At 38.7% G+C, this 21,210-nt stretch overlaps 1 protein-coding gene across 18 annotated transcripts in view; it reads left to right on the top strand.

The window, feature by feature from the left end:
- Positions 1-21,210, top strand: part of syne1b (spectrin repeat containing, nuclear envelope 1b) — a 188,368-nt gene that overhangs the window by 122,985 nt on the left and 44,173 nt on the right. For 17 of the 18 annotated variants that reach the window (XM_067456126.1, XM_067456134.1, XM_067456132.1 and 14 more), the window contains 19 exons: positions 1,324-1,464; positions 2,276-2,395; positions 2,482-2,643; positions 2,778-2,972; positions 5,654-5,815; positions 6,507-6,698; positions 9,273-9,407; positions 9,568-9,668; positions 9,776-9,929; positions 13,768-13,899; positions 14,185-14,334; positions 16,326-16,535; positions 16,627-16,728; positions 17,419-17,538; positions 17,713-17,913; positions 18,007-18,180; positions 20,238-20,369; positions 20,538-20,734; positions 20,825-20,957. In XM_067456126.1, coding sequence (XP_067312227.1) covers positions 1,324-1,464; positions 2,276-2,395; positions 2,482-2,643; positions 2,778-2,972; positions 5,654-5,815; positions 6,507-6,698; positions 9,273-9,407; positions 9,568-9,668; positions 9,776-9,929; positions 13,768-13,899; positions 14,185-14,334; positions 16,326-16,535; positions 16,627-16,728; positions 17,419-17,538; positions 17,713-17,913; positions 18,007-18,180; positions 20,238-20,369; positions 20,538-20,734; positions 20,825-20,957 — 2,913 coding nt within the window. The remainder of the gene's footprint in view (positions 1-1,323; positions 1,465-2,275; positions 2,396-2,481; positions 2,644-2,777; positions 2,973-5,653; positions 5,816-6,506; positions 6,699-9,272; positions 9,408-9,567; positions 9,669-9,775; positions 9,930-13,767; positions 13,900-14,184; positions 14,335-16,325; positions 16,536-16,626; positions 16,729-17,418; positions 17,539-17,712; positions 17,914-18,006; positions 18,181-20,237; positions 20,370-20,537; positions 20,735-20,824; positions 20,958-21,210) is intronic. The other variant, XM_067456135.1, reaches the window with a different exon arrangement.

The raw sequence follows: 21,210 nt of genomic DNA, 5'->3' as shown, positions 1-21,210 counted from the left end.
AAAAGATTAAAGCCGGATTTGGATACAACAAGATTTCTGTGCAAGCGATAATATTGAAATGGAAGGAGTATCAGACCACTGCAAATCTACCTAGACCTGGCCGTCCCTCTAGGAGAAGACTGATCAGAGATGCAGCCAAGAGGCCCATGATCACTCTGGATGAACTGCAGAGATCTACAGCTGAGGTGGGAGACCCTGTCTCGTATACTGCACAAATCTGGCCTTTCTGGAAGAGTGGCAAGAAGAAAGCCATTTTGCTTAAAGTTTGCCACAAGCCACCTGGGAGACACACCAAACATGTGGAAGAAGGTGCTCTGGTCAGATGAAACCAAAATGTAACTTTTTGGCAACAATGCAAAACGTTATGTTTGGCGTAAAAGCAACACAGCTCATCACCCGGAACACACCATCCCCACTGTCAAACATGGTGGTGGCAGCATCATGGTTTGGGCCTGCTTTCTTCAGCAGGGACAGGGAAGATGGTTAAAATTGATGGGAAGATGGATAGAGAGTCAAATACAGGACCATTCTGGAAGAAAACCTGATGGAGTCTGCAAAAGACCTGAGACTGGGACAGAGATTTGTCTTCCAAATGATCCAAAACATAAAGCAAAATCTACAACGGAATGGTTCAAAAATAAACTTATCCAGGTGTTAGAATGGCCAAGTCAAAGTCCAGACCTGAATCCAATCGAGAATCTGTGGAAAGAACTGAAAACTGCTGTTCACAAACGCTCTCCATCCAACCTCACTGAGCTCGAGCTGTTCTGCAAGGAGGAATGGGCAAAAATTTCAGTCTCTCAATGTGCAAAACTGATAGAGACATACCCCAAGCGACTTACAGCTGTAATTTGAAAAAACAGTTGCTGGTTGAAAAGCAGCGTGGTATAATTGGTGCTTCCGTAGTCTATCACGCCTGGGGGCATTCCCATATGTAAGATACAGAGGGATTGTTTAAAAGAGAACCAAGTGTGAAATAATTTGATTTGAACCTAAGATTTGATCTGTAAACGCCTCACATTACCAGATAATCTGGGCCGAATCAGAAATGACCAATGCCCTGAATTGAATTAATTTTTTTTTGCATCCAGGGGAGGGGTAAATCTGGCATACTGTAAATTGGCCTGAAACTCCTGTAGTCTAAGCCAGGCTTAAGAGATCAATTTGCAGTGTTGATTAAAAACTGACCATCTTATCTCTACGGTCTTTATGTACTCATCTCTCAGCAATCTTTGCATGTCATTATCAGTGACCGTTACTGCTCTGTGAACTGATTGACTGATAACTTTGCTCCGTTACTCTCTCCGCTTGTGCTGCTGTCAGATGTCGGCTGGTCGCTGTCAGTCTCTCCTGTCTCCTGTGACAGAGGAGTCTGGGGAGGAGGGCACCAGCAGTGAGATCTGCTCTCCTGCTTTCTGTCGGTCTCCCTCTCCTGTCACTAACACTGAAGCAGCCATTAGCAAGGTATTTGCAGTAATGGTAAAGCATCAGTAATGGTAAAGCTTGATCTTATTTCTAGCAGACGGCAGCTGCAGCTTTTTTGCAATTATCAATTTCCCCTTAATTTTACACAAAACATTAAAGAAAATTGGGTTTGGAATGGAAACCTAACACACTGTCTTGTCTACTACTGCATAGTGCATGCTGTATACTATGTATATAACAGTATGTGAAACAGTATGCAATGATGTTTTGTATAGTAATGTAATGCATTGTCAATTGTTGTATGAAAAACAAATAGAGAATCCAGTCCATGGATTCAGTCAACTGATATTCATTGTGGTTTATTTGTCTTTTACAAAACAGAAGCAAATTGCATCTCTTTGAATATTTCTATATAGTTTAAATTTAATTTTTACTTTTAGTAGTCATCTTAATACTTCAACTTATTTGTTTAAATTAGTTGCTAAGGCAGAATTTTTAATTTAAGGTATACATCTCATATTTTATTTTAGCCTTATTTAATTAAATAATTTTCAGTTACTGAGTTCTAATAGTTTTAGTTAACAGTAACAACATTAATGATGTGACATATATTTTGATAATTCACATAATCGTGTGTGAAACAGTATGCTTAAATGGTTTGTAAAGTATGCAGATGCAAAATAGAAAAATGTAGTATGCTCTGATTGTATACTGCACTTTTTGGTAATTGCAGTAGGTAAACCTCGTTTGTTATTAACCTGAATCAATGCATGTTAAGTCTGTGGTAAATATGTCAAATCATAATATATTTGATTTTGTATTGTTTTCTCTTGGACTGCCCTGAATGTAGATGTCCATGGGAAGGGCCACTCTCACCAGAGCTCCCATCCAGGAGCTGTACAATCCCGCTCTGGAGTCTGTAGCCAGTTTAGATGATCTTCAGCGCTCATGGGAGACCCTGAAAAATGTGGTACGTTGGTTTTTTGTGTTCAACAGTCAGATGTACTAGTATTTAAAATCTGGTCTTTAAGTTTTGATTATCTTTGTGTTTTGCAGATAAGTGAAAAGCAGAAGACGCTCTACGAAGCGTTGGAGAAGCAGCAGCGCTATCAGGGATCTGTACAGTCCATCTCCACTAAGATGGAGTCCATCGAGACCAGATTAAACGAGCCCCCTATGCATGATCTCAGTCCTGATAGACAAATGGTCCTATATCAGGTGAGACAATTGCAGATTTGAAATTCTGTAGGATTTTCTCTGTTGCTTTTGCTCCAGCTGTAGACTAAAAGAGCATTATAAGAGTATGGATTCAGAACAAAAACTAAAACCGTCATATTACCATATTCCTCCAGAATCAGATGCAGGAAATTGTCAGACTGCAGGATGATATAGATGGGCTTCAGTCCAGCTTCACAGACGAGCTGATGTCTGATGCTGTGGACTCGGACTCATCGGATCAGTTGGCCATGCAGTCCACACTCACTGTGCTGTCGGAGAGGATGGCCACCATCCACATGAAGGCTTCAGGAAAACGCCAACTTCTTGAGGTATACCTTGAATAATAATTTATTCATTCATTTTGTTAATTTGTAATTAATTAATTAATGAATATATCTACAGTATATATATACCGTATTTGTGTGTAGCAGGTTTCAGGTCGTTGTGGCAATTATAGTATGTTGGGCAGCAAATCCAAACGTTAAATAAACTTTTGCTGATAATTTACTCACCACCATGTCATCCAAGATGTCCATGTCTTTCTTTCTTCAGTCGAAAAGAAATTAAGGTTTTTGATGAAAACATTCCAGGATTTTTCTCTGCCCCAAACGGCTCAAGGTCCAAATGACAGTTTCAGTGCAGCTTCAAAGGGCTTTAAACAACACCAGATGATGAATAGGGGTCGTGTTTGTGGCGTCGCATAATGCAGTTACATTGAAAAGGTCACGCTTGACGTAGGTGGAAGTACAGAGTCAGTGTTCGTAAAAACGTTTTAAATGACAAACTGACACAAAGACATTTGAATATGTGTATATGGTCCACTTGTAAACACTGACTCGGTACTTCCGCCTACATCAAGCAGGACATTTTCGATGTAATTGCGTATTACGTGACGTCACAAACATGCATGACAGAACAGAGCAAGGCGAGCATTTGTGCTTATAAAACTTAAACTTTTCCTTTTTTTGTTTAAATGACTGATCACTTTGCTAGATAAGACCCTTATTCATCATCTGGTGTTGTTTAAAGCCCTTTGAAGCTGCACTGAAACTGTCATTTGAACCTTGAGCCGTTTGGGGCACATTGAAGTCCATCATATGCAGAAAAATCCTGGAATGTTTTCATCAAAAACCTTCATTTCATTTCCACTGAAGAAAGAAAGACATGGACATATTAGATGACATGGGGTGAGTAAATTATCAGCAAAAGTTTATTTAAAAGTAAACTAATCCTTTAAGTAAAAAATAATAATAATAAATATATGTTTTATAATAAACACAACTGTGAATGTTTTTAAAATAAGCCTTGTGTTTTTGATGTTAACCAGCTTGAACATACTATAAATTAAAAACATAGTTATATTGTGAAATCAACATTCAAGTACAATTAAATATATATATATATATATATATATATATATATATATATATATATATATATACATATATATATATATATATATATATATATATATATATATATATATATATATATATATATATATATATTTCTATTCTAAATGTAAATAATTCCTGTGATCAAAGTTTAATTTTAAGCATGACTCCAGTCTTCAGTGCCACGTGATCCTTCAGAAATCATTTTAATATGCAGATTTGCTGCTCAAAAAACATTTTGTGGAACCTGTGATACCCTTTTCTTAGGTTTATTTAATGAACATAACATTCAAAAGAACAGCATAATATAAAATATATACAAATAGATGGGTCTAGTAACAATTTTCTTTATTTTTTTCCCTCTATTTTTCGAACACATTTTAAAATCTAATCTCAGTTTCTTCAGAAAGTAATGGTGCAGTGACATTTACACTTACTGTGTTATGTGATGCAGATGCTGTCAGAACCACTAACAGAGAGAGAACCAAATGCAGATTTATTTGCAAAAGGCAAAACTCAGCAAAATCCATCCCAAGAGGGTCCGAACAAAAACAATCTTAGCCAGGAAAAAACGGATGCTGACTAGCAGGGGAAAAAAATCAAGCTAGCTAAAAACCCAGAAGGGGCAGGCTGGTACTGATATCAGGACAGGCAAGGGTCAGAGCAAGTAGGGCAGGCAGAACCAGTGGATGGACATATGGTTTCCTATAGCTCAAACAGTAGAGCATGGTGCTAGCAACGCCAAGGTCATGGGTTCGATTCCCAGGGAAAGCAAGAATTAACAAAATGAAAAATGTACCTTGAATGCAATGTAAGTCGCTTTGGATAAAAGCGTCTGCCAAATGCATAAATGTAAATGGACAGATCACAGACCACACAGAGACAAAATATGAGGCTCCAGGAAACCGGCAGATGTGCTGGCTCAGCGGCCTGTGGTGGGAGAAAGGAAGAGATCTAACAGGCCAGGCTAACAGGAGAAGAAAATCTCAGGCCAGATCAGGCAGATTATATGCCAGGCAGAAGTTGACAAAAATGGGATGCAGAACAGGCAGAGAATCCTGAAAACAAAAGAAAAAAAACTAGAATGGACCCCTAGAAAAAACACTACTGGATGTTGTGAGCTCAGAGTCAAACAATCTGGCACAGAACAGCACACATGAGGGAAATAAATAAGGCAGTGAACTAAGACAACAGGTGAGGTATAGACTAATAAATGATGGGATAGGCAAAGACATGATGGTTAACACTTTAGTATAGGGAACACACATTCACTATAAACTATGACTTTTGCCTCAATAAACTCCTAATTTACTGCTTATTAATAGTTAGTAAGTTAGTTTTTGTAGCATTTAAGTTTAGGTATTGGGTAGGATTAAGGGATGTAGAATAATGAAGAATAAGGTATTAATATGTGCTTTATAAGTACTAATAAACAGCCAATATTTTAGTAATATGCATGCTAATAAGCAGCTAGTTAATAGTTAATAACTGAACTTTAAAATAAAGTGTTACCGAAATGACAAACAAACAGAAGCAACCACAAAACACAAACAGAAAAGATGATCCACCAAGAGTCTTGACAGATGATTTATAAATGTTTCTGTTGATGTGTATAGGAGCGACTGAGTGAACGAGTGGAAAAGCAGCAGCAGGCTCAGGCTTTACAGAGCTACCTGAACCAGGCAGACCAGCTGGACCAATGGCTGCAGAGCACGCGTGGTAACTTCACTTCCTGCTCTCAGGACTCAAACATGGAAGAGCAACTCGGAGACTGTCAGGTTAGAGCGCCCCCTACTGCACATTACTAAAATATATAAAGGATTTATAATTTACTGTTTAATCTAAAAAAAGAAAATGTATTATTGTGTTACCTCACAACATTAAGGCCTGCTTTGTGATTTTAAATGAATGAGTTTGCTAATTCCTCTGAGAGAACAGGGAACTTGTTATCTGTAAACAACCATATTAAAAAGCCTCTGAGCATTCAGATGGATTGATTCTTAAGCGTCTGTGGCACGAGCCGTAATCAGATTATGCAAATGTCTCAGCGTAACGGTTCACAGTTATAATGGCTTTGGGGATATTAGAGGACTCCTGTAAGAGGATTGGTGCTCATTGGAAGTATGTTCCACCTGTTATTGCATATTCATGAGGGTGACTGCAGCATTAGTGGTGAAAGGGGTGGGGCTTCGTTTGACTTCATGGGAAGGTTACAAACTGGCAGATGTCCCCCTGCGAAACACCTTGACTTTTTTTAAAGCAACTGTCTTGACATCTCTCAAGCAATTTTGGTTTTAATTTGAAGTACTTTTATGTATCCCTGTTGTTATCCTAAAGAATGCATGTTTATTGGGAGCATGGCACGTGAGGGATTAGGGATAATGCACAGCGCTGTAGGTGTTGGTAAGGTCCTGGGATGAGAGCTGCAGAACCATGTTTGAGCTGGCCTCGCTTCTGTTGCTCCTGCAGAACATGCTGCTGGAAATCGAGGAGAAGGTGCTGGCTCTCTCCGAGCTCTCCAGACACAGCGAGAATCTTCTGCTGGAGGGCCGGCCGGAGAACAGGGAAGACGCGGAGCAGCTCGCCAGGAAATTGCGTACGCTGAAAGGTAGCCTGCTGGAGCTGCAGAGGATGCTGCAAGACAAGCAGATCAACATTCAGGTGAGACTTGACATCTGAATCAAGGCTGGAAACTAGAGACATGTTTGTTCTAGAGATTATTTTGGGAACCCTAAAAAATGACTTAGGCAGGATGTTAGTACTGAAGTACTTTGATATATGCTGGCTAGCCAGCAGCCATATCACCCTGTAGCCCAAGACTGGTTTCCCACTGAAGCTGAGCAGGGCTGAGCCTGGCCAGTACCTGGATAGGAGACCAACTGGGAAAACCAGGTGTCTGCTGGTAGAGGTGTTAGTGAGGCCAGCAGGGGGCGCTCACCCTGTGGTCTGTGTGGGTCCTAATGCCCCAGTATAGTGATGGGGACACTATACTGTCAAGAGCACCGTCCTTCAGATGAGACGTTAAACTGAGGTCCTGACTCTCTGTGGTCATTAAAAATCCTATGGCATTTCTCGTAAAAGAGTAGTGGTGTAACCCCGGTGTCCTGGCCAAATTCCCTCGATTGGCCCTTACCAATCATGGCCTTCTAATAATCCCCATCCACTGAATTGGCTCTATCACCCTCTCTCTCCCTATCGCTGGTGTGTGGTGAGCGCACTGGCGCCGTTGTACTGTGGCTGCCGTCGCATCATCCAAGTGGAGCTGCACACTGGTGGTGGTTGAAGAGAGAGAGATCCCCTGAAATGAGTGTGAAGCGCTTTGGGTGTACAGTAGTACATATGAAAGCACTATATAAAATGCCTCATTCGTTCATTCATTCGTTCATTCATTCATTCATTCATTCATTCATTCATTCATTCATTCATATATGTCATGACGCATGTTACTTAACATACATGATTACCTTATTCATATTCTAATTATCATTGTATTGTAAGCTACTCCAAATTTCTTCAAGTTCCATGCCCAAATATTATAATGGCACATAATAGTTAGCCTGACAAGCCAGACCAACATCAAGATGTTTGGTCTGGAAACTCACCATTTTGACAGGGCTCAATCCGAAGGGCGGGATAAACGGTTGTCTTTCAAACTCCCTCTGCACGCGATAGGATAGCGCTACCACCAATCAGAGCAACGAAGGTGAAGCAGAGCTCATTGATAGATTAAACATTCGCCGTATCCGGTCGGCAAAACTCCGAACACATCTTCCCTTTTTAAGAATGACTTCAGTGCCGTTCTTTGTTCTTTTCTCAGAGAAAAGCTTAACTCCAACTCTTCCAGAGTCGCGGTCAAAGATGATTGGAAAGACCGCCGTTCGCCAGTTTCTGTGTTTACTAGAAGCACGCAAACGCAACTCGGCTGTCGTCATTATGGCCCCGCCCACCGACTCTATACACGATGTGATTGGCCCGGCAAGAGTTAGGCGATTACAGCTCAGAAGGGTATTGAGAGTTTCTAGACGACACTCGCGGGCAGATTAAATTTGCTGCCGCTAGGGTGCGTCTAGATTTCTAGGCTACATAATAGTAGTAGTAATAATACATTTTAATTTGATAGCATCTTTCATAAAATGCATCTTAAAATGGTTCAGAAGTGAGAATTATAATAATTATAATAATAATTATTATTATTATTATTATTTAAAAAAACACCGTATCTGAAAGAGAGGAGGAATGAAACAAAATAATATTTTTTTATAAATCAATCTTATATTAAAACAATTGTATTATATTTATAAAGTTTAAAAAAAAAAACCCGCAAAAACTGTATTTACAAAAAACGATATCTTAACAGACAGTTTCACAGGTTTGTGAAATGTAATTGAGAATAATGGTTCAATGTAAAAAAATCTTAAAGGGGTACTTCAGCGCTGGGAAGATGAATCTGCATTTAAACTGGGTCATTAATATAGTGGAAATTATTTTTGAATTTGGTGCTTTCTAGAAAAAAAAAATACATTCTAGAAAATGTATTTTTGTCTCATGGGAATGAAAGACAACATTTCCCAGACTGCTTCGCTGCCCTGTGAGGCCACTCCCAAAGCCACCACTTCTAGATCACTGATCAGGATCATTTGAACATACTCCAGGGTTTCTACTGATACAAAGCCATATGCTAATCGCTGAAGTAACCCTTTAATTTTACACAAATATAACATTAAATATTAAAATAAAATAAATAATACTTTTAAATATTAAAATAAAATAAATAATACTTTTTTTTATAAAATAATATTTTGTAATAAATGTAAATATAGTTTCTTTTTTTGTTTCTGATTAAAATTAGTCCCAGACATTGTTTTTGTGAGATTCTCTAAAAGTTTTGTCTTTTATGTCCTGCAGGCAACTTTAATTTGGGAGGAGTTGAAAGGCCTTCAAACAGCTTGTGTAACAACGATATATTACATCATAGGTTTTTTGCTTGTCTCTCCATGTGCAGAATAATTCAGCAGCACTGGGTTCTGGGTCTGAATACCACAATCTCGTGCATGGCTTCCACTTTTCCTGCTGTTATTCACAAGAAAATTACAGAATATGAGAATGATGACTGACGATTTGATTCATGATTGGATGATCTTTTGATTTGATTTTAATGCAGTTCCAGCAAGGTATTTTTGGTATTCAAGACTATTAATATACTGTATTTATGTTTGGATTGCCCCTCTCCTACAGGATTCCCTTCAGGAACCGTCAGACTCCAGTGAATCCGACTCCAGTCTCTCCCAGAGTCCAAACATGCAGGACTGGCTGGCCCAGGCCCGCTCCACACGCAGCCTGCAGCACCAGGACACCCTCCAGAAACAGAAGGTGTGTAATATTTTAGTAGAAAAAGAGTGAGAGGTTTGAAATGACAAAACAATAAACCTAGAACTATCCACATTATGTCCTCCGGTGGGATTGAACTGGTGTTTTAAATAAGAAAGCATCTACTAAATGAGAAATGATGATATATATTATGTAAATTCAGGAGCTTGAAGAGCAACTTGCAGAGCAAAAGAAGCTGTTGAAATCTGTGGCAAGTCGTGGAGAGGAAATACTCACCCAACAAGCATCACCCATCAGAGCCAGGTATGATTAACCTCCATTTCTCTTTCATTACTACTCACTGTTTTCTATCATTTTTCCCTCAAACCTTTGCTGACTCCCTCTTTACAATTGCGTCAAATCTTCTGCAGTGCAACAGAGATCCTGTCCCCCGAAACAGAGCTGGAAGGAGACAGTCAGGCCGTGAAAAAGCAGAGGAGGAAGAGATGGGAAAGTCTGAAAAAAGACATGGCCACTAAACTACAGCTCCTCATGAACACCCTGGAGCAAGACAGCAAACAACAGGTACACTGATTCCTTTACAGTGTCCACATAGCTCAAATGTAGAGTGGTTGACCAAAACATCATGGGCCAGATTTAATAAACAGTGCGAATTAGCATGAGTTTGCAATTCCAAAAAAGTGGTGATGGTAGTGGAAAGTTCTGCATGTGATCTAGGCAGGTCACCTTTATTTATATAGCGCTTTTTACAATGCAGATTGTTTCAAAGCAGCTTCACAGTGTTAAACAGGAAAATAGTGCAACGGAATTTGACTCGGCTGTACAGCCGCTCTGGAGAAAACAGTGGTGTTATCCAGCTAATTTCAGTTTTCATATAGTGTCAATGCGGGCAGATCGGTAATTTAGTTGAAATTTTAGTGTCCTCAACTGAGCAAGCCAAAATAAAGCCCCGCATTTATGCCCGAGCCCGACGGGCCCCGACTTTTTTACGCCCCTCGGGCCGGGCTTCGGGCCAATTTTCATGTCATACCTAAAACGCGGGCCGGGCTTCGGGCCTTTTTATAGGCTTCTCCTTCGTTTTATATTTATTTTATCAATTAAAAGGAACAATGAGTTCTGCGCTGGTGGAAACAACACGAGACCATAATAGCTAACGCAACTGTTAAGATGGCTCGCACAGTGTTCAGAGCATAGGTTCAGAGTCCGCGCCAGCAGCAGCGCGCGTTTCTTCAGCGCGGAGACACACTGCAAGCGTGGTGTGAGCATGGCGTTTCTGTTGCGTGTCATCCGCGGGGCGTCTGGTGCTATTAATGTACAGGGAAGCCCTATACTTCATGTTAAATATAAATATATTGCCTATTGATACAGCAAAGACAACTTCGGCAGTAGCCGGCCCATGCCATATCCATGGTATTGACGGCAAAAGGCTACAGAATAATTCGTTCTGTATTGATTGGTTTAATATTTCAAAATCGATAATTAGGCTATGTTGTCTTTTATTATTACAATTAGGCCTATCTGCATTTATGTTAACCTACAGACTTTCAAACATTATGTCATTATGTGTCACAATGTGTTATGGGCTATATGTTGTAGTCAGATAGATATGATGGTGCTGCAACACTCATCGCCGCAAATGACTAATGCAAGCCAACGCAAATGGCCGTAAATGAAACTTAAAATAAGTCTAAGATAGTCAAAAACACCATCACCTTCAATAAAAATGAATGAGATGAATGAGATCATTATCTTACCAGTGCGTCGCGCTCTCTTATGTGGTATTTGAATCTGAAATAAGCTGCTGAATAAAATGCATCTTAATCTTTTGCTTCCGTTGCTGTAAACTCCGTTAAATGAGCATATACCCCGGGAATTGAAGATGGGATTTATATTCATTTGCGTAGGTGTAAGGTAGGCTATAAGACAACTTGCATGTGCTTTTTTTATATTATTCGTTTAGCTCCGTTTGCGAGAGCCGCGAGCAGAATCAGCCTGCCTCAGCTCGTCAAAAATGCCTTTTAGGCTACTGGTGGTAATAGTTGGCGAAATTAACTAACATTGTGATGCTTGAAGTGTTTTATGGATTTTATTGTAGGCAAGACAAGTCAAGAGTTGATTTGAGAGACTAAATTAATTAAATATGCGGTTAACTCACTGTCGGCCGCTGGCCGCTTTTGGTCGTCACTTAAAAAAATTAAAACTTTAATTTAACAAACAAAAAAATGCTCTAAACATTTTTCTAAATTAACGTAATAAAGAAACGAAACGAAAAATAACTACTTTGACATTAAAAACAAAACAGAACTATTTTAATGGCTGCAACAATGTTAAAAAAAAAAAAAAAAAAAAAAAAAAACGGGCTCCAGTCGGACTCGGGCCGAGAATTTTGATAAGCTGTCGGACACGGGCCGGGCTAGGGCCTCAGCGTCTCGGGCCCGGGCCGGGCTAGGGCCTAGATATGAGGCCCGTGCAGGGCTCTAAGCCAAAAGCCAAAGGCGACAGTGGCAAGAAACCAAAACTCCCCTAGGGGCCAGAATGGAGATAAAAACCATAGACTGTAAAAAAATATGCACGTAGTGTCCGTGACGTCACCCATTGAATTCTGATAAGCCGTTCTGAAGCTTAAAGTAGGGGCGAGCTGAGCGTTGCCATCTTGCGAGCCAGTCATCGCGTGTCACGCCCCGGTTAACAGAAAATGGGTAAAAAGGCGGGATGTGGGTGAAGCTTAGGTGAAGCAATGACTAACAGACAGCGGGTAAATGGCTATCCACCTGTCACTCAAAGTAACCACGCCCTTAATTATGCAGAATTTTAAGGCTTTATATAACATAAACGAATGAGTTATATAAAAAAAAATCACCCCCTCACAGTTGTCATGAAAGTCAAAATTAGCTGTATAGGCCAAAACCACAATTTGCACCAGGCTGTAAACATGTTTTTTTCTGCTGTAAAGTTGGGAATTTTAACATGGAGCTCAATTAGATTCTGCTCCCTTCTGGAGCCTGTCCCTAGCGGCCAGTTGAGGAATTGCAGTTTACATTACTTCCGAATTGGCTTCAAGAGAGACTGCGGGAGGTTGCCGCTTGATAAAAACCTTGGGAGAAACCAGGCTCAGTCGGGTGCCAGTTCTTCTCTGGCCGACGAACAAATAGTGTATGATTATGATTCTGGCAACATTACAGGTCAGGGGCCATATTCACAAAACATTGTAAGGCTAAAAGTAGCTCCTAACTTGCCGATTTAGGAAAAAACTCTTGTCAGTCCTAATTTTAGGACTCCTCATTTTTTGCTCTAAGAGTATTTCACAAAGCATTTTAGCGCTAAAACTAGCTCCTAAATCTACAAAACGCTAGGAGTAGTCAAGAGGACTCCTAAGTCACTAAGACCAAATCACTAACAATCATAATGACTGATGCTTCAATCCACCCAAAGACACTATATAACACTGAGGCAATATTGATAATTGATGTATCTTTAATTAAAAAATTTTTAATTATTTTTACGAGTTCATACTTACAAATGATTGAATAAAGTAAAACAATATAAGCATATTTGACGTGCTGTCCGAAGCGATCGAGGGCTCCAAGCTCTGAATTTAGCCCAAACCCAGAGTTCTGATTAAATCTCTGACAGTGACCCCTCCACTATCAGCCAATCGCTGTGAGCATAGTTAGTCAGTGTGATGACATCATCCATAGCAACGAGGTCAACCCCGCCCTCACTCTTAGCTTAAGACTTCTCTCTATTCCTTAGTAAAAATTGCTCTCAGCAGCTTTGTGAATAGATTTAAAGAGAAAACTTGTAACTATGAACTCTTAGTGGTAAGATAACATGTATTGTGAATACAGCCATATTTATAGATAACAAGTCATATTTACTGTTATATCTATTGACAATGAACAAAGACACAGCCAGACCATTTTCATAACAACAATGCAATCAACCAAGACCAGTGCAAATTAGCTTCAGGTTTAACCGTCTGGTTTAATAGCACAAATACCAGTAAAACGACTAGTGCAAACCTTTGTAATCACCTCGCACGGTTAAATGGACTGCATTTATATAGCGCTTTTAATTTAATTTAAATAGTACTCTCCTCTCATAAATTTGGTGTCTGAAAGAAAAACTTACAAATGTATATGCATTAATCCTTAATCCTCCCCAAAACCTAAACTTAAATTTAAACTTAAAGTGTTACCGTTGGGTAATACTATCAAGTCTCTCTTTCCGTCTGTATTTGGGTTCTCAAGTGTCACATTAATTTAAACTTTAGCACTATTCTTTTTGCAGCCTGACTGCCTTCAGGGAATGCAAAAATCTTGCATAACTGGAGCACAGTTGTAATACTCGGAAACTCTCTCTGTTGGTGGAGTGTTTCGTAAAATGTTATATTTTCTAACAGTTTTACTCCAGAACTGCTTGTGTGAAGACTGCCGCCCCGGTTTATAAGAGAGAAACTCACGTCCAGGACAAGTCCAGCCTGATGTCCCTGCACAATGGATTCAGTCAGACAATAAAGGAAACTACCCCTCAGGTAGACACATTATTATAAAACAGCTCTGGTTCTTTGATGCATGCAGTTGTGAATGATGACACAACAATTGAGTCTTGAATTGAATTTTATTAATGCACCATGTTCCTTAACAGCCTACACTTACGCTAAATAACTTTATGGCTTGTTATGAATGTTTAAACCCTTTAACCATGGTAAAATCATTTCGATGCACAACCTATCGCGTAACATGGCAGCTATCATATCAACACGTGCGTGTCGTAGGTGTCCTGGTAAACCGTGTATAATGTGTGATTGTTTCTACAGGCCACAGAGCGTGAGGTCATTCTGATGGAGCAGCAGCTTTATTCAGCAGTCACAGCCACTTCCTCTTGGGTGGATGATGTGGAGAACACACTGTTTTCTGGCCCTGCACTGCTGGCGGAGAACGCTGACACACAACTCTCCAATTATGAGGTCTGAACTTTGGGCGGCAAATTTTGCTAGCTAATATCTGATTTCTAGTCATCTTATTTGCCCACATTTAGTTTTCCGGATGTTTGTTTCTTTTTAAAGGCATTTTACACTAAACAATATGATATTATAAATCCTCATATACTATATGTCTTCTGTTCTCGTTAAATAAACTAAAATATTTCCGGGGAAAAATCTTCCATGAATGATGCATAAATAAATAATTAAATTTACAACACAAAATAATAATAATAATATATATATGTCTTCTGGACAATTATTTAAACCGTAGAAACTTAAATGTACCCTATATGTTTATATAAATGCTTAAGTACTTAAGTATTCCTAATAATGAGTATTATTTAGTTATTATTATTATTAGTATTATTATGCTATATAAAGTATTTACACCAAGTGGTAATAACAACTAGATTATATTTACACTCAGTGAAACTAACATATTTTCTTAGAGATACATGATATTTACACAAAGTGCAAATAGCTGTAGTTTCTATTTACTAAGTGAAAATATTGATATATTCTATTTACACCATATAAAAGTAGCAGTTCTTTGGCATATAAATAGTAATTACATGTAATTTATTTGTTTTGACAGATACATGCTATTTGCACCTCAGTATTGTTGTACATTAACAGGATGCAATAATAACAGAGTGTGGATTATTATTTTTATTTAAATTATTAAACGGGATGCCGCCTTAAAGGGAACACTAAAAGCCCTCCCTACACATATCCTTACTCAATAAATGCTTTTATTATTATTAAAACATTTTGTGACTTTATTTCCACATTTAGAAAATTTCTTAATTTTTATTGAAAATAAATGCCTTTCTGATGTGATTTGTGATGAGAAAAGAGAAGAGCAAGCTTTGCAAAAGGCGGATTCGAAGCCGTGTTGATCACAACAAAACAGTGATCTATTAGCCATGCATACGCTTAACTGATTGCGCCACTCAGGATGTTGAACTAGTGGCCTTTTTTTTAAAGTCTTTTGTTAGGCAGAGCTAATGTGAATAGCACTTGCCAATAAGACACGCTATTTGCACTTGGTGTGAATAGGCACTCCATTTGTCCAAGACTTTGTCTGGATCAGATTCAGAAGAAATCATAGATTGAGTAGGTTGCATCCATAAACACCCCCAAAGCATGAACAGTCCTCTACCTCTTCATGGGTCAATATTTCATTCGAGAAGGGTATAGCTGCAGCCTGGAGATTTCCAAATGGGGATGGGATCTACAAACAGGACGTGAATTTATTACATTGGCAGACAGACACATGACACGCAAAAATGTAATTGGCCATGTCAATAACAATGCTACAACAAATACTAACCCTACCCTACACCCCACATTCGACCATCAGAAACTCATCAACCAGACCTTGGTTTTTAGTGGCACCCAGTGTCACTGCCCCCTCCTAGCCTGAGAATCTGAAGTCATGGCCCGGGACACCACCTTTGCTTAGATTAAAACAATGCAGTTTAACATTCCCATGGGCCGTGTTGGGACCCCAGTCTAATGGAGCTATCATCACTTATATAGCATGTGTTATAACTTTATTTAAGAAGTCGAGGAAATGGGTTTATTTTAACAAACTTAAGTCAACAACATTTTGGTGGAAGCAAAGAGATTTTGCGAGGTACTGCCCGTTTTTGGAATCCACTCCCGTTTTGGAGTTCTCCAGTTTGCAGCGCTATCTATCAATGGCAGGGAAGCATTGTCATAAATGGCAGGGAAGCATTGTCATAAATGACGGAAAAGTTCATATTTTGAATTAGCCATTATTTTTTATATTTTCATTAAATTTTTTGTGAATTTAATACTTCAGCTTATTTATTTCAGTTTTTTGCCAAGAGGACAGTTTTTTTTTAACAACACCGCCAATAGTTAAATGTAAAACCATAGATAGAGCTGTAGAAATAATTGAAGCACATTTATAAATGTCTTATCTATATGTTTTGCTTGCCTCACAGACATTGGGAAAAGAAGTGACGGAGGTGACCAAGGTGGTCAGCCACAGCCAGGGCCTGATGGGCAGCTCTGTGGGTCTGGCTGAGGAAGAGCAGACTCTGATGAAGGACACTCTCGACTGTCTGTCTCGCCGCCTGGGAGCCCTGGACTCGGCTCTGGACCGCCGCTGTGACACCATGCTGAGCAGAATGCGGGAGCTCACGGCTTTCCAGGTGGGAATCAGGGCCTGATGGCACCATTCAGTTCTGTACATGAATGCAACACTGCAACTTCATCTCAGTTTCTGTTCCTGTTTCTTTTCAGACGGAGTTACAGCATCTCTTTACAGCGATTGGTGAAAGCAAGTTCCAGGTTATCCAGAAAATGGCAGGAGTTCTTGACCACACAACAACTAAACAGCTTGAAGTAAGAAATATATTTCATATTTGATTATTAATTAATGCATTAGATTAACAGTGATTTTAGTTGTATATCAGTGTCATTTTAGTATTATTTATATACCATTATAGTATTCATTAATATTTTAAATTATTATTATATATTTTTTTTATTTTAACTATATATATATATATATATATATATATATATATATATATATATATATATAAATATGTAAATATGTAAATATATATATGTGAATATATATAAAATATGTAAATATATATAATAAAATATGTAAATATATATATTTAAATATATATATTTATATATTTTAAATATATATGTAAATAAAATATGTAAATATATATATTTACATACTGGCATCGTATTTTATTAAAGTAAATTTTAATTATGGTAATTTTGGAAAGTGCTGTTGTCAGTTTTAGTTTTTTTTATAATACTGTTTAGCTTTCATTTATTTTAATTTAAGTTTTAGTTGTTGCTTTTTTCAGTTCTAGTAATTTACTTTTGACGTAATTTTACCTCAGCTTATTTCAACAGGTTTCATCATTTTTTTAAATATTTTTTTTTAGATTTATTTTAGTTTGTAATAAATAGTAATACATAATAGTTTGTTATAGTTAAAAATAACACAGTAGGACAGTTATCGCTGTGAAGTCTTGTGTCATTGCTTTGTCACTTTTGTTCTAACAGACTATTGCAGAGGTAGAAGAGATGCTGAAGGGCTTTGAGCACAGAATAACCGAACTGAAAGCCAGGGGGGCGGAGCTACACCCGGATCAGTTCTCCACCAATGAGCTGCTGAAGCTACAGGTACTCAACCAATCATTGGCATCAACATGGGCAAAATTTACACTTTTATTCTTGCATGCATTTTTGTGCACTATATTATTATAAAAAGAGAACCAGACAAAATAGTCCTATAATATAGTGGTTAAGGCCTGAAATATGGGTTTTATCAAAGTTATCTATGTGTTTGCTGAATAGGATGCTTATGAGGAGCTGGTGATGACGGTGGGCTCTCGACGGAGCGGGGTGAATCAGAATATGGCACTGAAGAATCAGTATGAACGAGTTCTGCAAGATCTAATCGATCTGGTGGACACAGCCCAGGATAAGATGACCGCTGATCAGAAGATGATTGCTAGCTCAGTAGAGGACGTGCACAGCCTTCTAGACAAACACAAGGTACACCAAACTCCTTAATACACCTTGTGTTTGTGTGTAAAAATAAGTATACAAGCTTACTTCAAAGCGTGTACCCAAATGTTTGATTTACAGGAATTTTTCCAAGGTTTGGAGTGGCACATGGTCCTCACAGAGACATTCTACAAGAAAATTAGTGCCTTTGTTATGCCACGCGACCGTCAGACTCTGGAGGAGACGCTAGCCCGCGCTCAGGATGTGCTTAAGCAAGCACATAAAAAAGGAGTTGAGCTGGAGTGCATCTCGGAGGTAACATTATTTTTATGTAGAGTATGTATATATATATATATATATATATATATATATATATATATATATATATATATATATATACATACAGTGGGGCAAAAAATAATTTAGTCAACCACAAATTGTGCAAATTCTCCCACTTAAATTTTTTGTAATTTTAATCATAGGTACACTTCAACTATGAGAGACAGAATGAGAAAAAAATGAGAAAATCACATTGTCTGATTTTTAAATAATTTATTTGCAAATTATGGTGGAAAATAAGTATTTTGTACAAGCAAAATTTCTGGCTCTCGCAGAACTGTAACTTCTTCTTTAAGGCCCTGTCCACACGAAGCCAGCGCTTTCCCAATCCAATCTTTTTTTTTCCTCGTTTCAAGAAATATCTGCGTCCACACGAGATTACAAAAACGGACTAAAAACGATGTAGTTTGCATGCCAGGCCAGGGTGTGGCGCTGTAATTCTGCCACAGAAATACACTAAAAACGGAGAAGAAGAGTTGTGACTAGAAGGGGTATAGCAGAGGTCAGAGGTGAGGCAAAATCTCACAATAAAGTAACAATAAATACATTTGCTACTTAACAGATGTGTTTTATTAATGCCTACACCTACCCCAACCCAAAACATACCCTTACAGGTATGCAGATACGTTAATTAAATGACGCGATATTGATGGGCGCATGCCCAGTGCCCGTAGTTGTATCCCTTACCTCTTTCACCGTGCTGAACGTAGTGTGATGACATCACCGTTTCAGAAAATATACGGATTCGCTGTACACACGAAGACGTAAGATGAGCGTTTTCAGATTTATCTGCTTTGGGACCCGGTTTCGAAAAATATCGGATGCATGCTTCTAAAACGCCGGATCCGTGTGGACGAAACGCTGATACGGTACAAAATTTATACGTATACAGCTAAATGCGTCTCCGTGTGGACGGGGCCTAAGAGGCTCCTCTGTCCTCCATTCATTACCTGTTTTAATGGAACCTGTTTGAACTCGTTATTAGTATAAAAGATACATGTCTACAACCACAGTCAGACTCCAAACTCCACTATGGCCAAGACCAAAGAGCTGTCAAAGGACACTAGAAACAAAATTGTTGACCTGTACCAGGCTGGAAAGTCTGAATCTGCAATAGGTAAGCATGTCCGGGTCTGTCTGAAGTTTGCATGAGAGCATTTGGATGATCCAGCAGAGGATTGGGAGAATGTCATTTGGTCAGATGAAACCAAAATATAACTATTTAGTAAAAACTTAACTGGGCGTGTTTGGAGGAGAAATAATGCTGAGTTCAAACCATACCTACTTTGAAGGATGGGGGTGGAAACATCATGCTTTGGGGCAGTTTTTCTGCAAAGGGACCAGGACGATGAATGGGGCCATGTATCGTGAGATTCTGAGTAAAAACCCCCTTTCATCAGCAAGGGCATTGATGATGAAACGTGGCTGGGTCTTTCAGCATGAAAATGATCTCAAACACACTGCCCGGGCAACAAAGGAGTGGGTTCGTAAGAAGCATTTTAAGGTCCTGGAGTGGCCTAGCCCGTCTCCAGATCTCAACCCCATTGAAAATCTTTGGAGGGAGTTGAAAATCCGAGTTGCCCAGTGACAACCCCAAAACATCTCTGCTCTAGAGGAGATCTGCATGAAGGAATGGGCCAAACTACCAGCAACAGTGTGTAAAAACCTTGTGGCGACTTACAGAAAACGTTTGACCTCTGTCATTGCCAACAAAGGGTATATAACAAAGTATTGAGATGAACTCTCGTTATTGACCAAATACTTATTTTCCACCATAATTTGCAAATAAATTCTTTAAAAATCAGACAACGAGAATTTCTGGATTTTTTTTCTCATTCTGTCTCTCATAGTTGAAGTGCATCTATGATGAAAATTACAGGCCTCTCTTTTTAAGTGGCAGAACTTGCACAATCAGTGGCTGACTAAATACTTTTTTGCCCCACTGTTTATGCTTAGTAGCATTTATGTTTTAAAGTGTGCAGTTGTTTTCTACATACTGTACTTATCTGTTTGCATGTTTGTGACTTTATCAGACATGGAGTCGTCTAGTTTTGGACTATCAAACCCTGTACCGCTTGCTAGAGGCTGTTGAGGGCAGTCTGCCGAGCACCAGCCTGGTGGAGGAAACAGAGGAGAGACTAAATGAAAGAATAGAGCTCTATCAGGTACATAATAAAGTAATGAATCTTCTAGCATGTTAAAATGAGATGTCTGGAGTATCTTGCCAATGATCACATGTTTATGATTGTTGTATTAGATCGATAATCTGATAATACCAGACTAACTGTATGTAATCAACTTTCCATATTGTCCTTTCATGATCTTCACCTAAGGCCCTAAAAGCAAGTCTGATGGAGCACCAAAACAAGCTGCATCAGGTGCTGGAGGAAGGGAAGGATCTTCTGTCTTATGTAAACTGCTCCAGCTTAGAGAACCAGCTCACTCTTTTGGGCGAGCACTGGCTCAACAACACCACCAAGATTAACAAAGAGCTACAGAACCTGGACTCCATCCTGAAGCACTCAACCAGGTCAGGAGCTAAGTTTTAGACTGAAATTCGTTGTTTTCTTCATTTTATTCCATAATCTTCATGGTGATATGTGCTTGTTGTTTGTCACAGGTATAAGCGTGAGTCTGTTGAACTGAGTCGCTGGTTGCAGGAAGCTCTGGAACGCCTGGAGTTCTGGAACACGCAGACTGTTGCTGGTCCTCAGGAACTGGAGACTGTTAAAGACCAGCTGTCAGCTTTTCTGGTTAGTTAGTCTTGATATTAAGAAAATCACAAACATGGGATGTGTTTGGGATGTTGATTCATTTGGTCAACCAATTTCACTAGAAGAACCATACTGGCCAATGCATTGCTGATCAATAGAATGCAGCTAATTATTTGTATTTAATTATATTTTACTATATTTTATAGATTTTATTTATTTATTTTAATTTAATTTTGTATTATTTTGTTTTATTTTATTTAAAAAATTTGTCCTGTTTAAGATTTTAGGGATG

Source organism: Pseudorasbora parva, chromosome 10 (assembly GCF_024679245.1).
Source record: "Pseudorasbora parva isolate DD20220531a chromosome 10, ASM2467924v1, whole genome shotgun sequence".
Taxonomy (NCBI): domain Eukaryota; kingdom Metazoa; phylum Chordata; class Actinopteri; order Cypriniformes; family Gobionidae; genus Pseudorasbora; species Pseudorasbora parva.
This window is presented reverse-complemented; position numbering and strand designations above follow the sequence as displayed.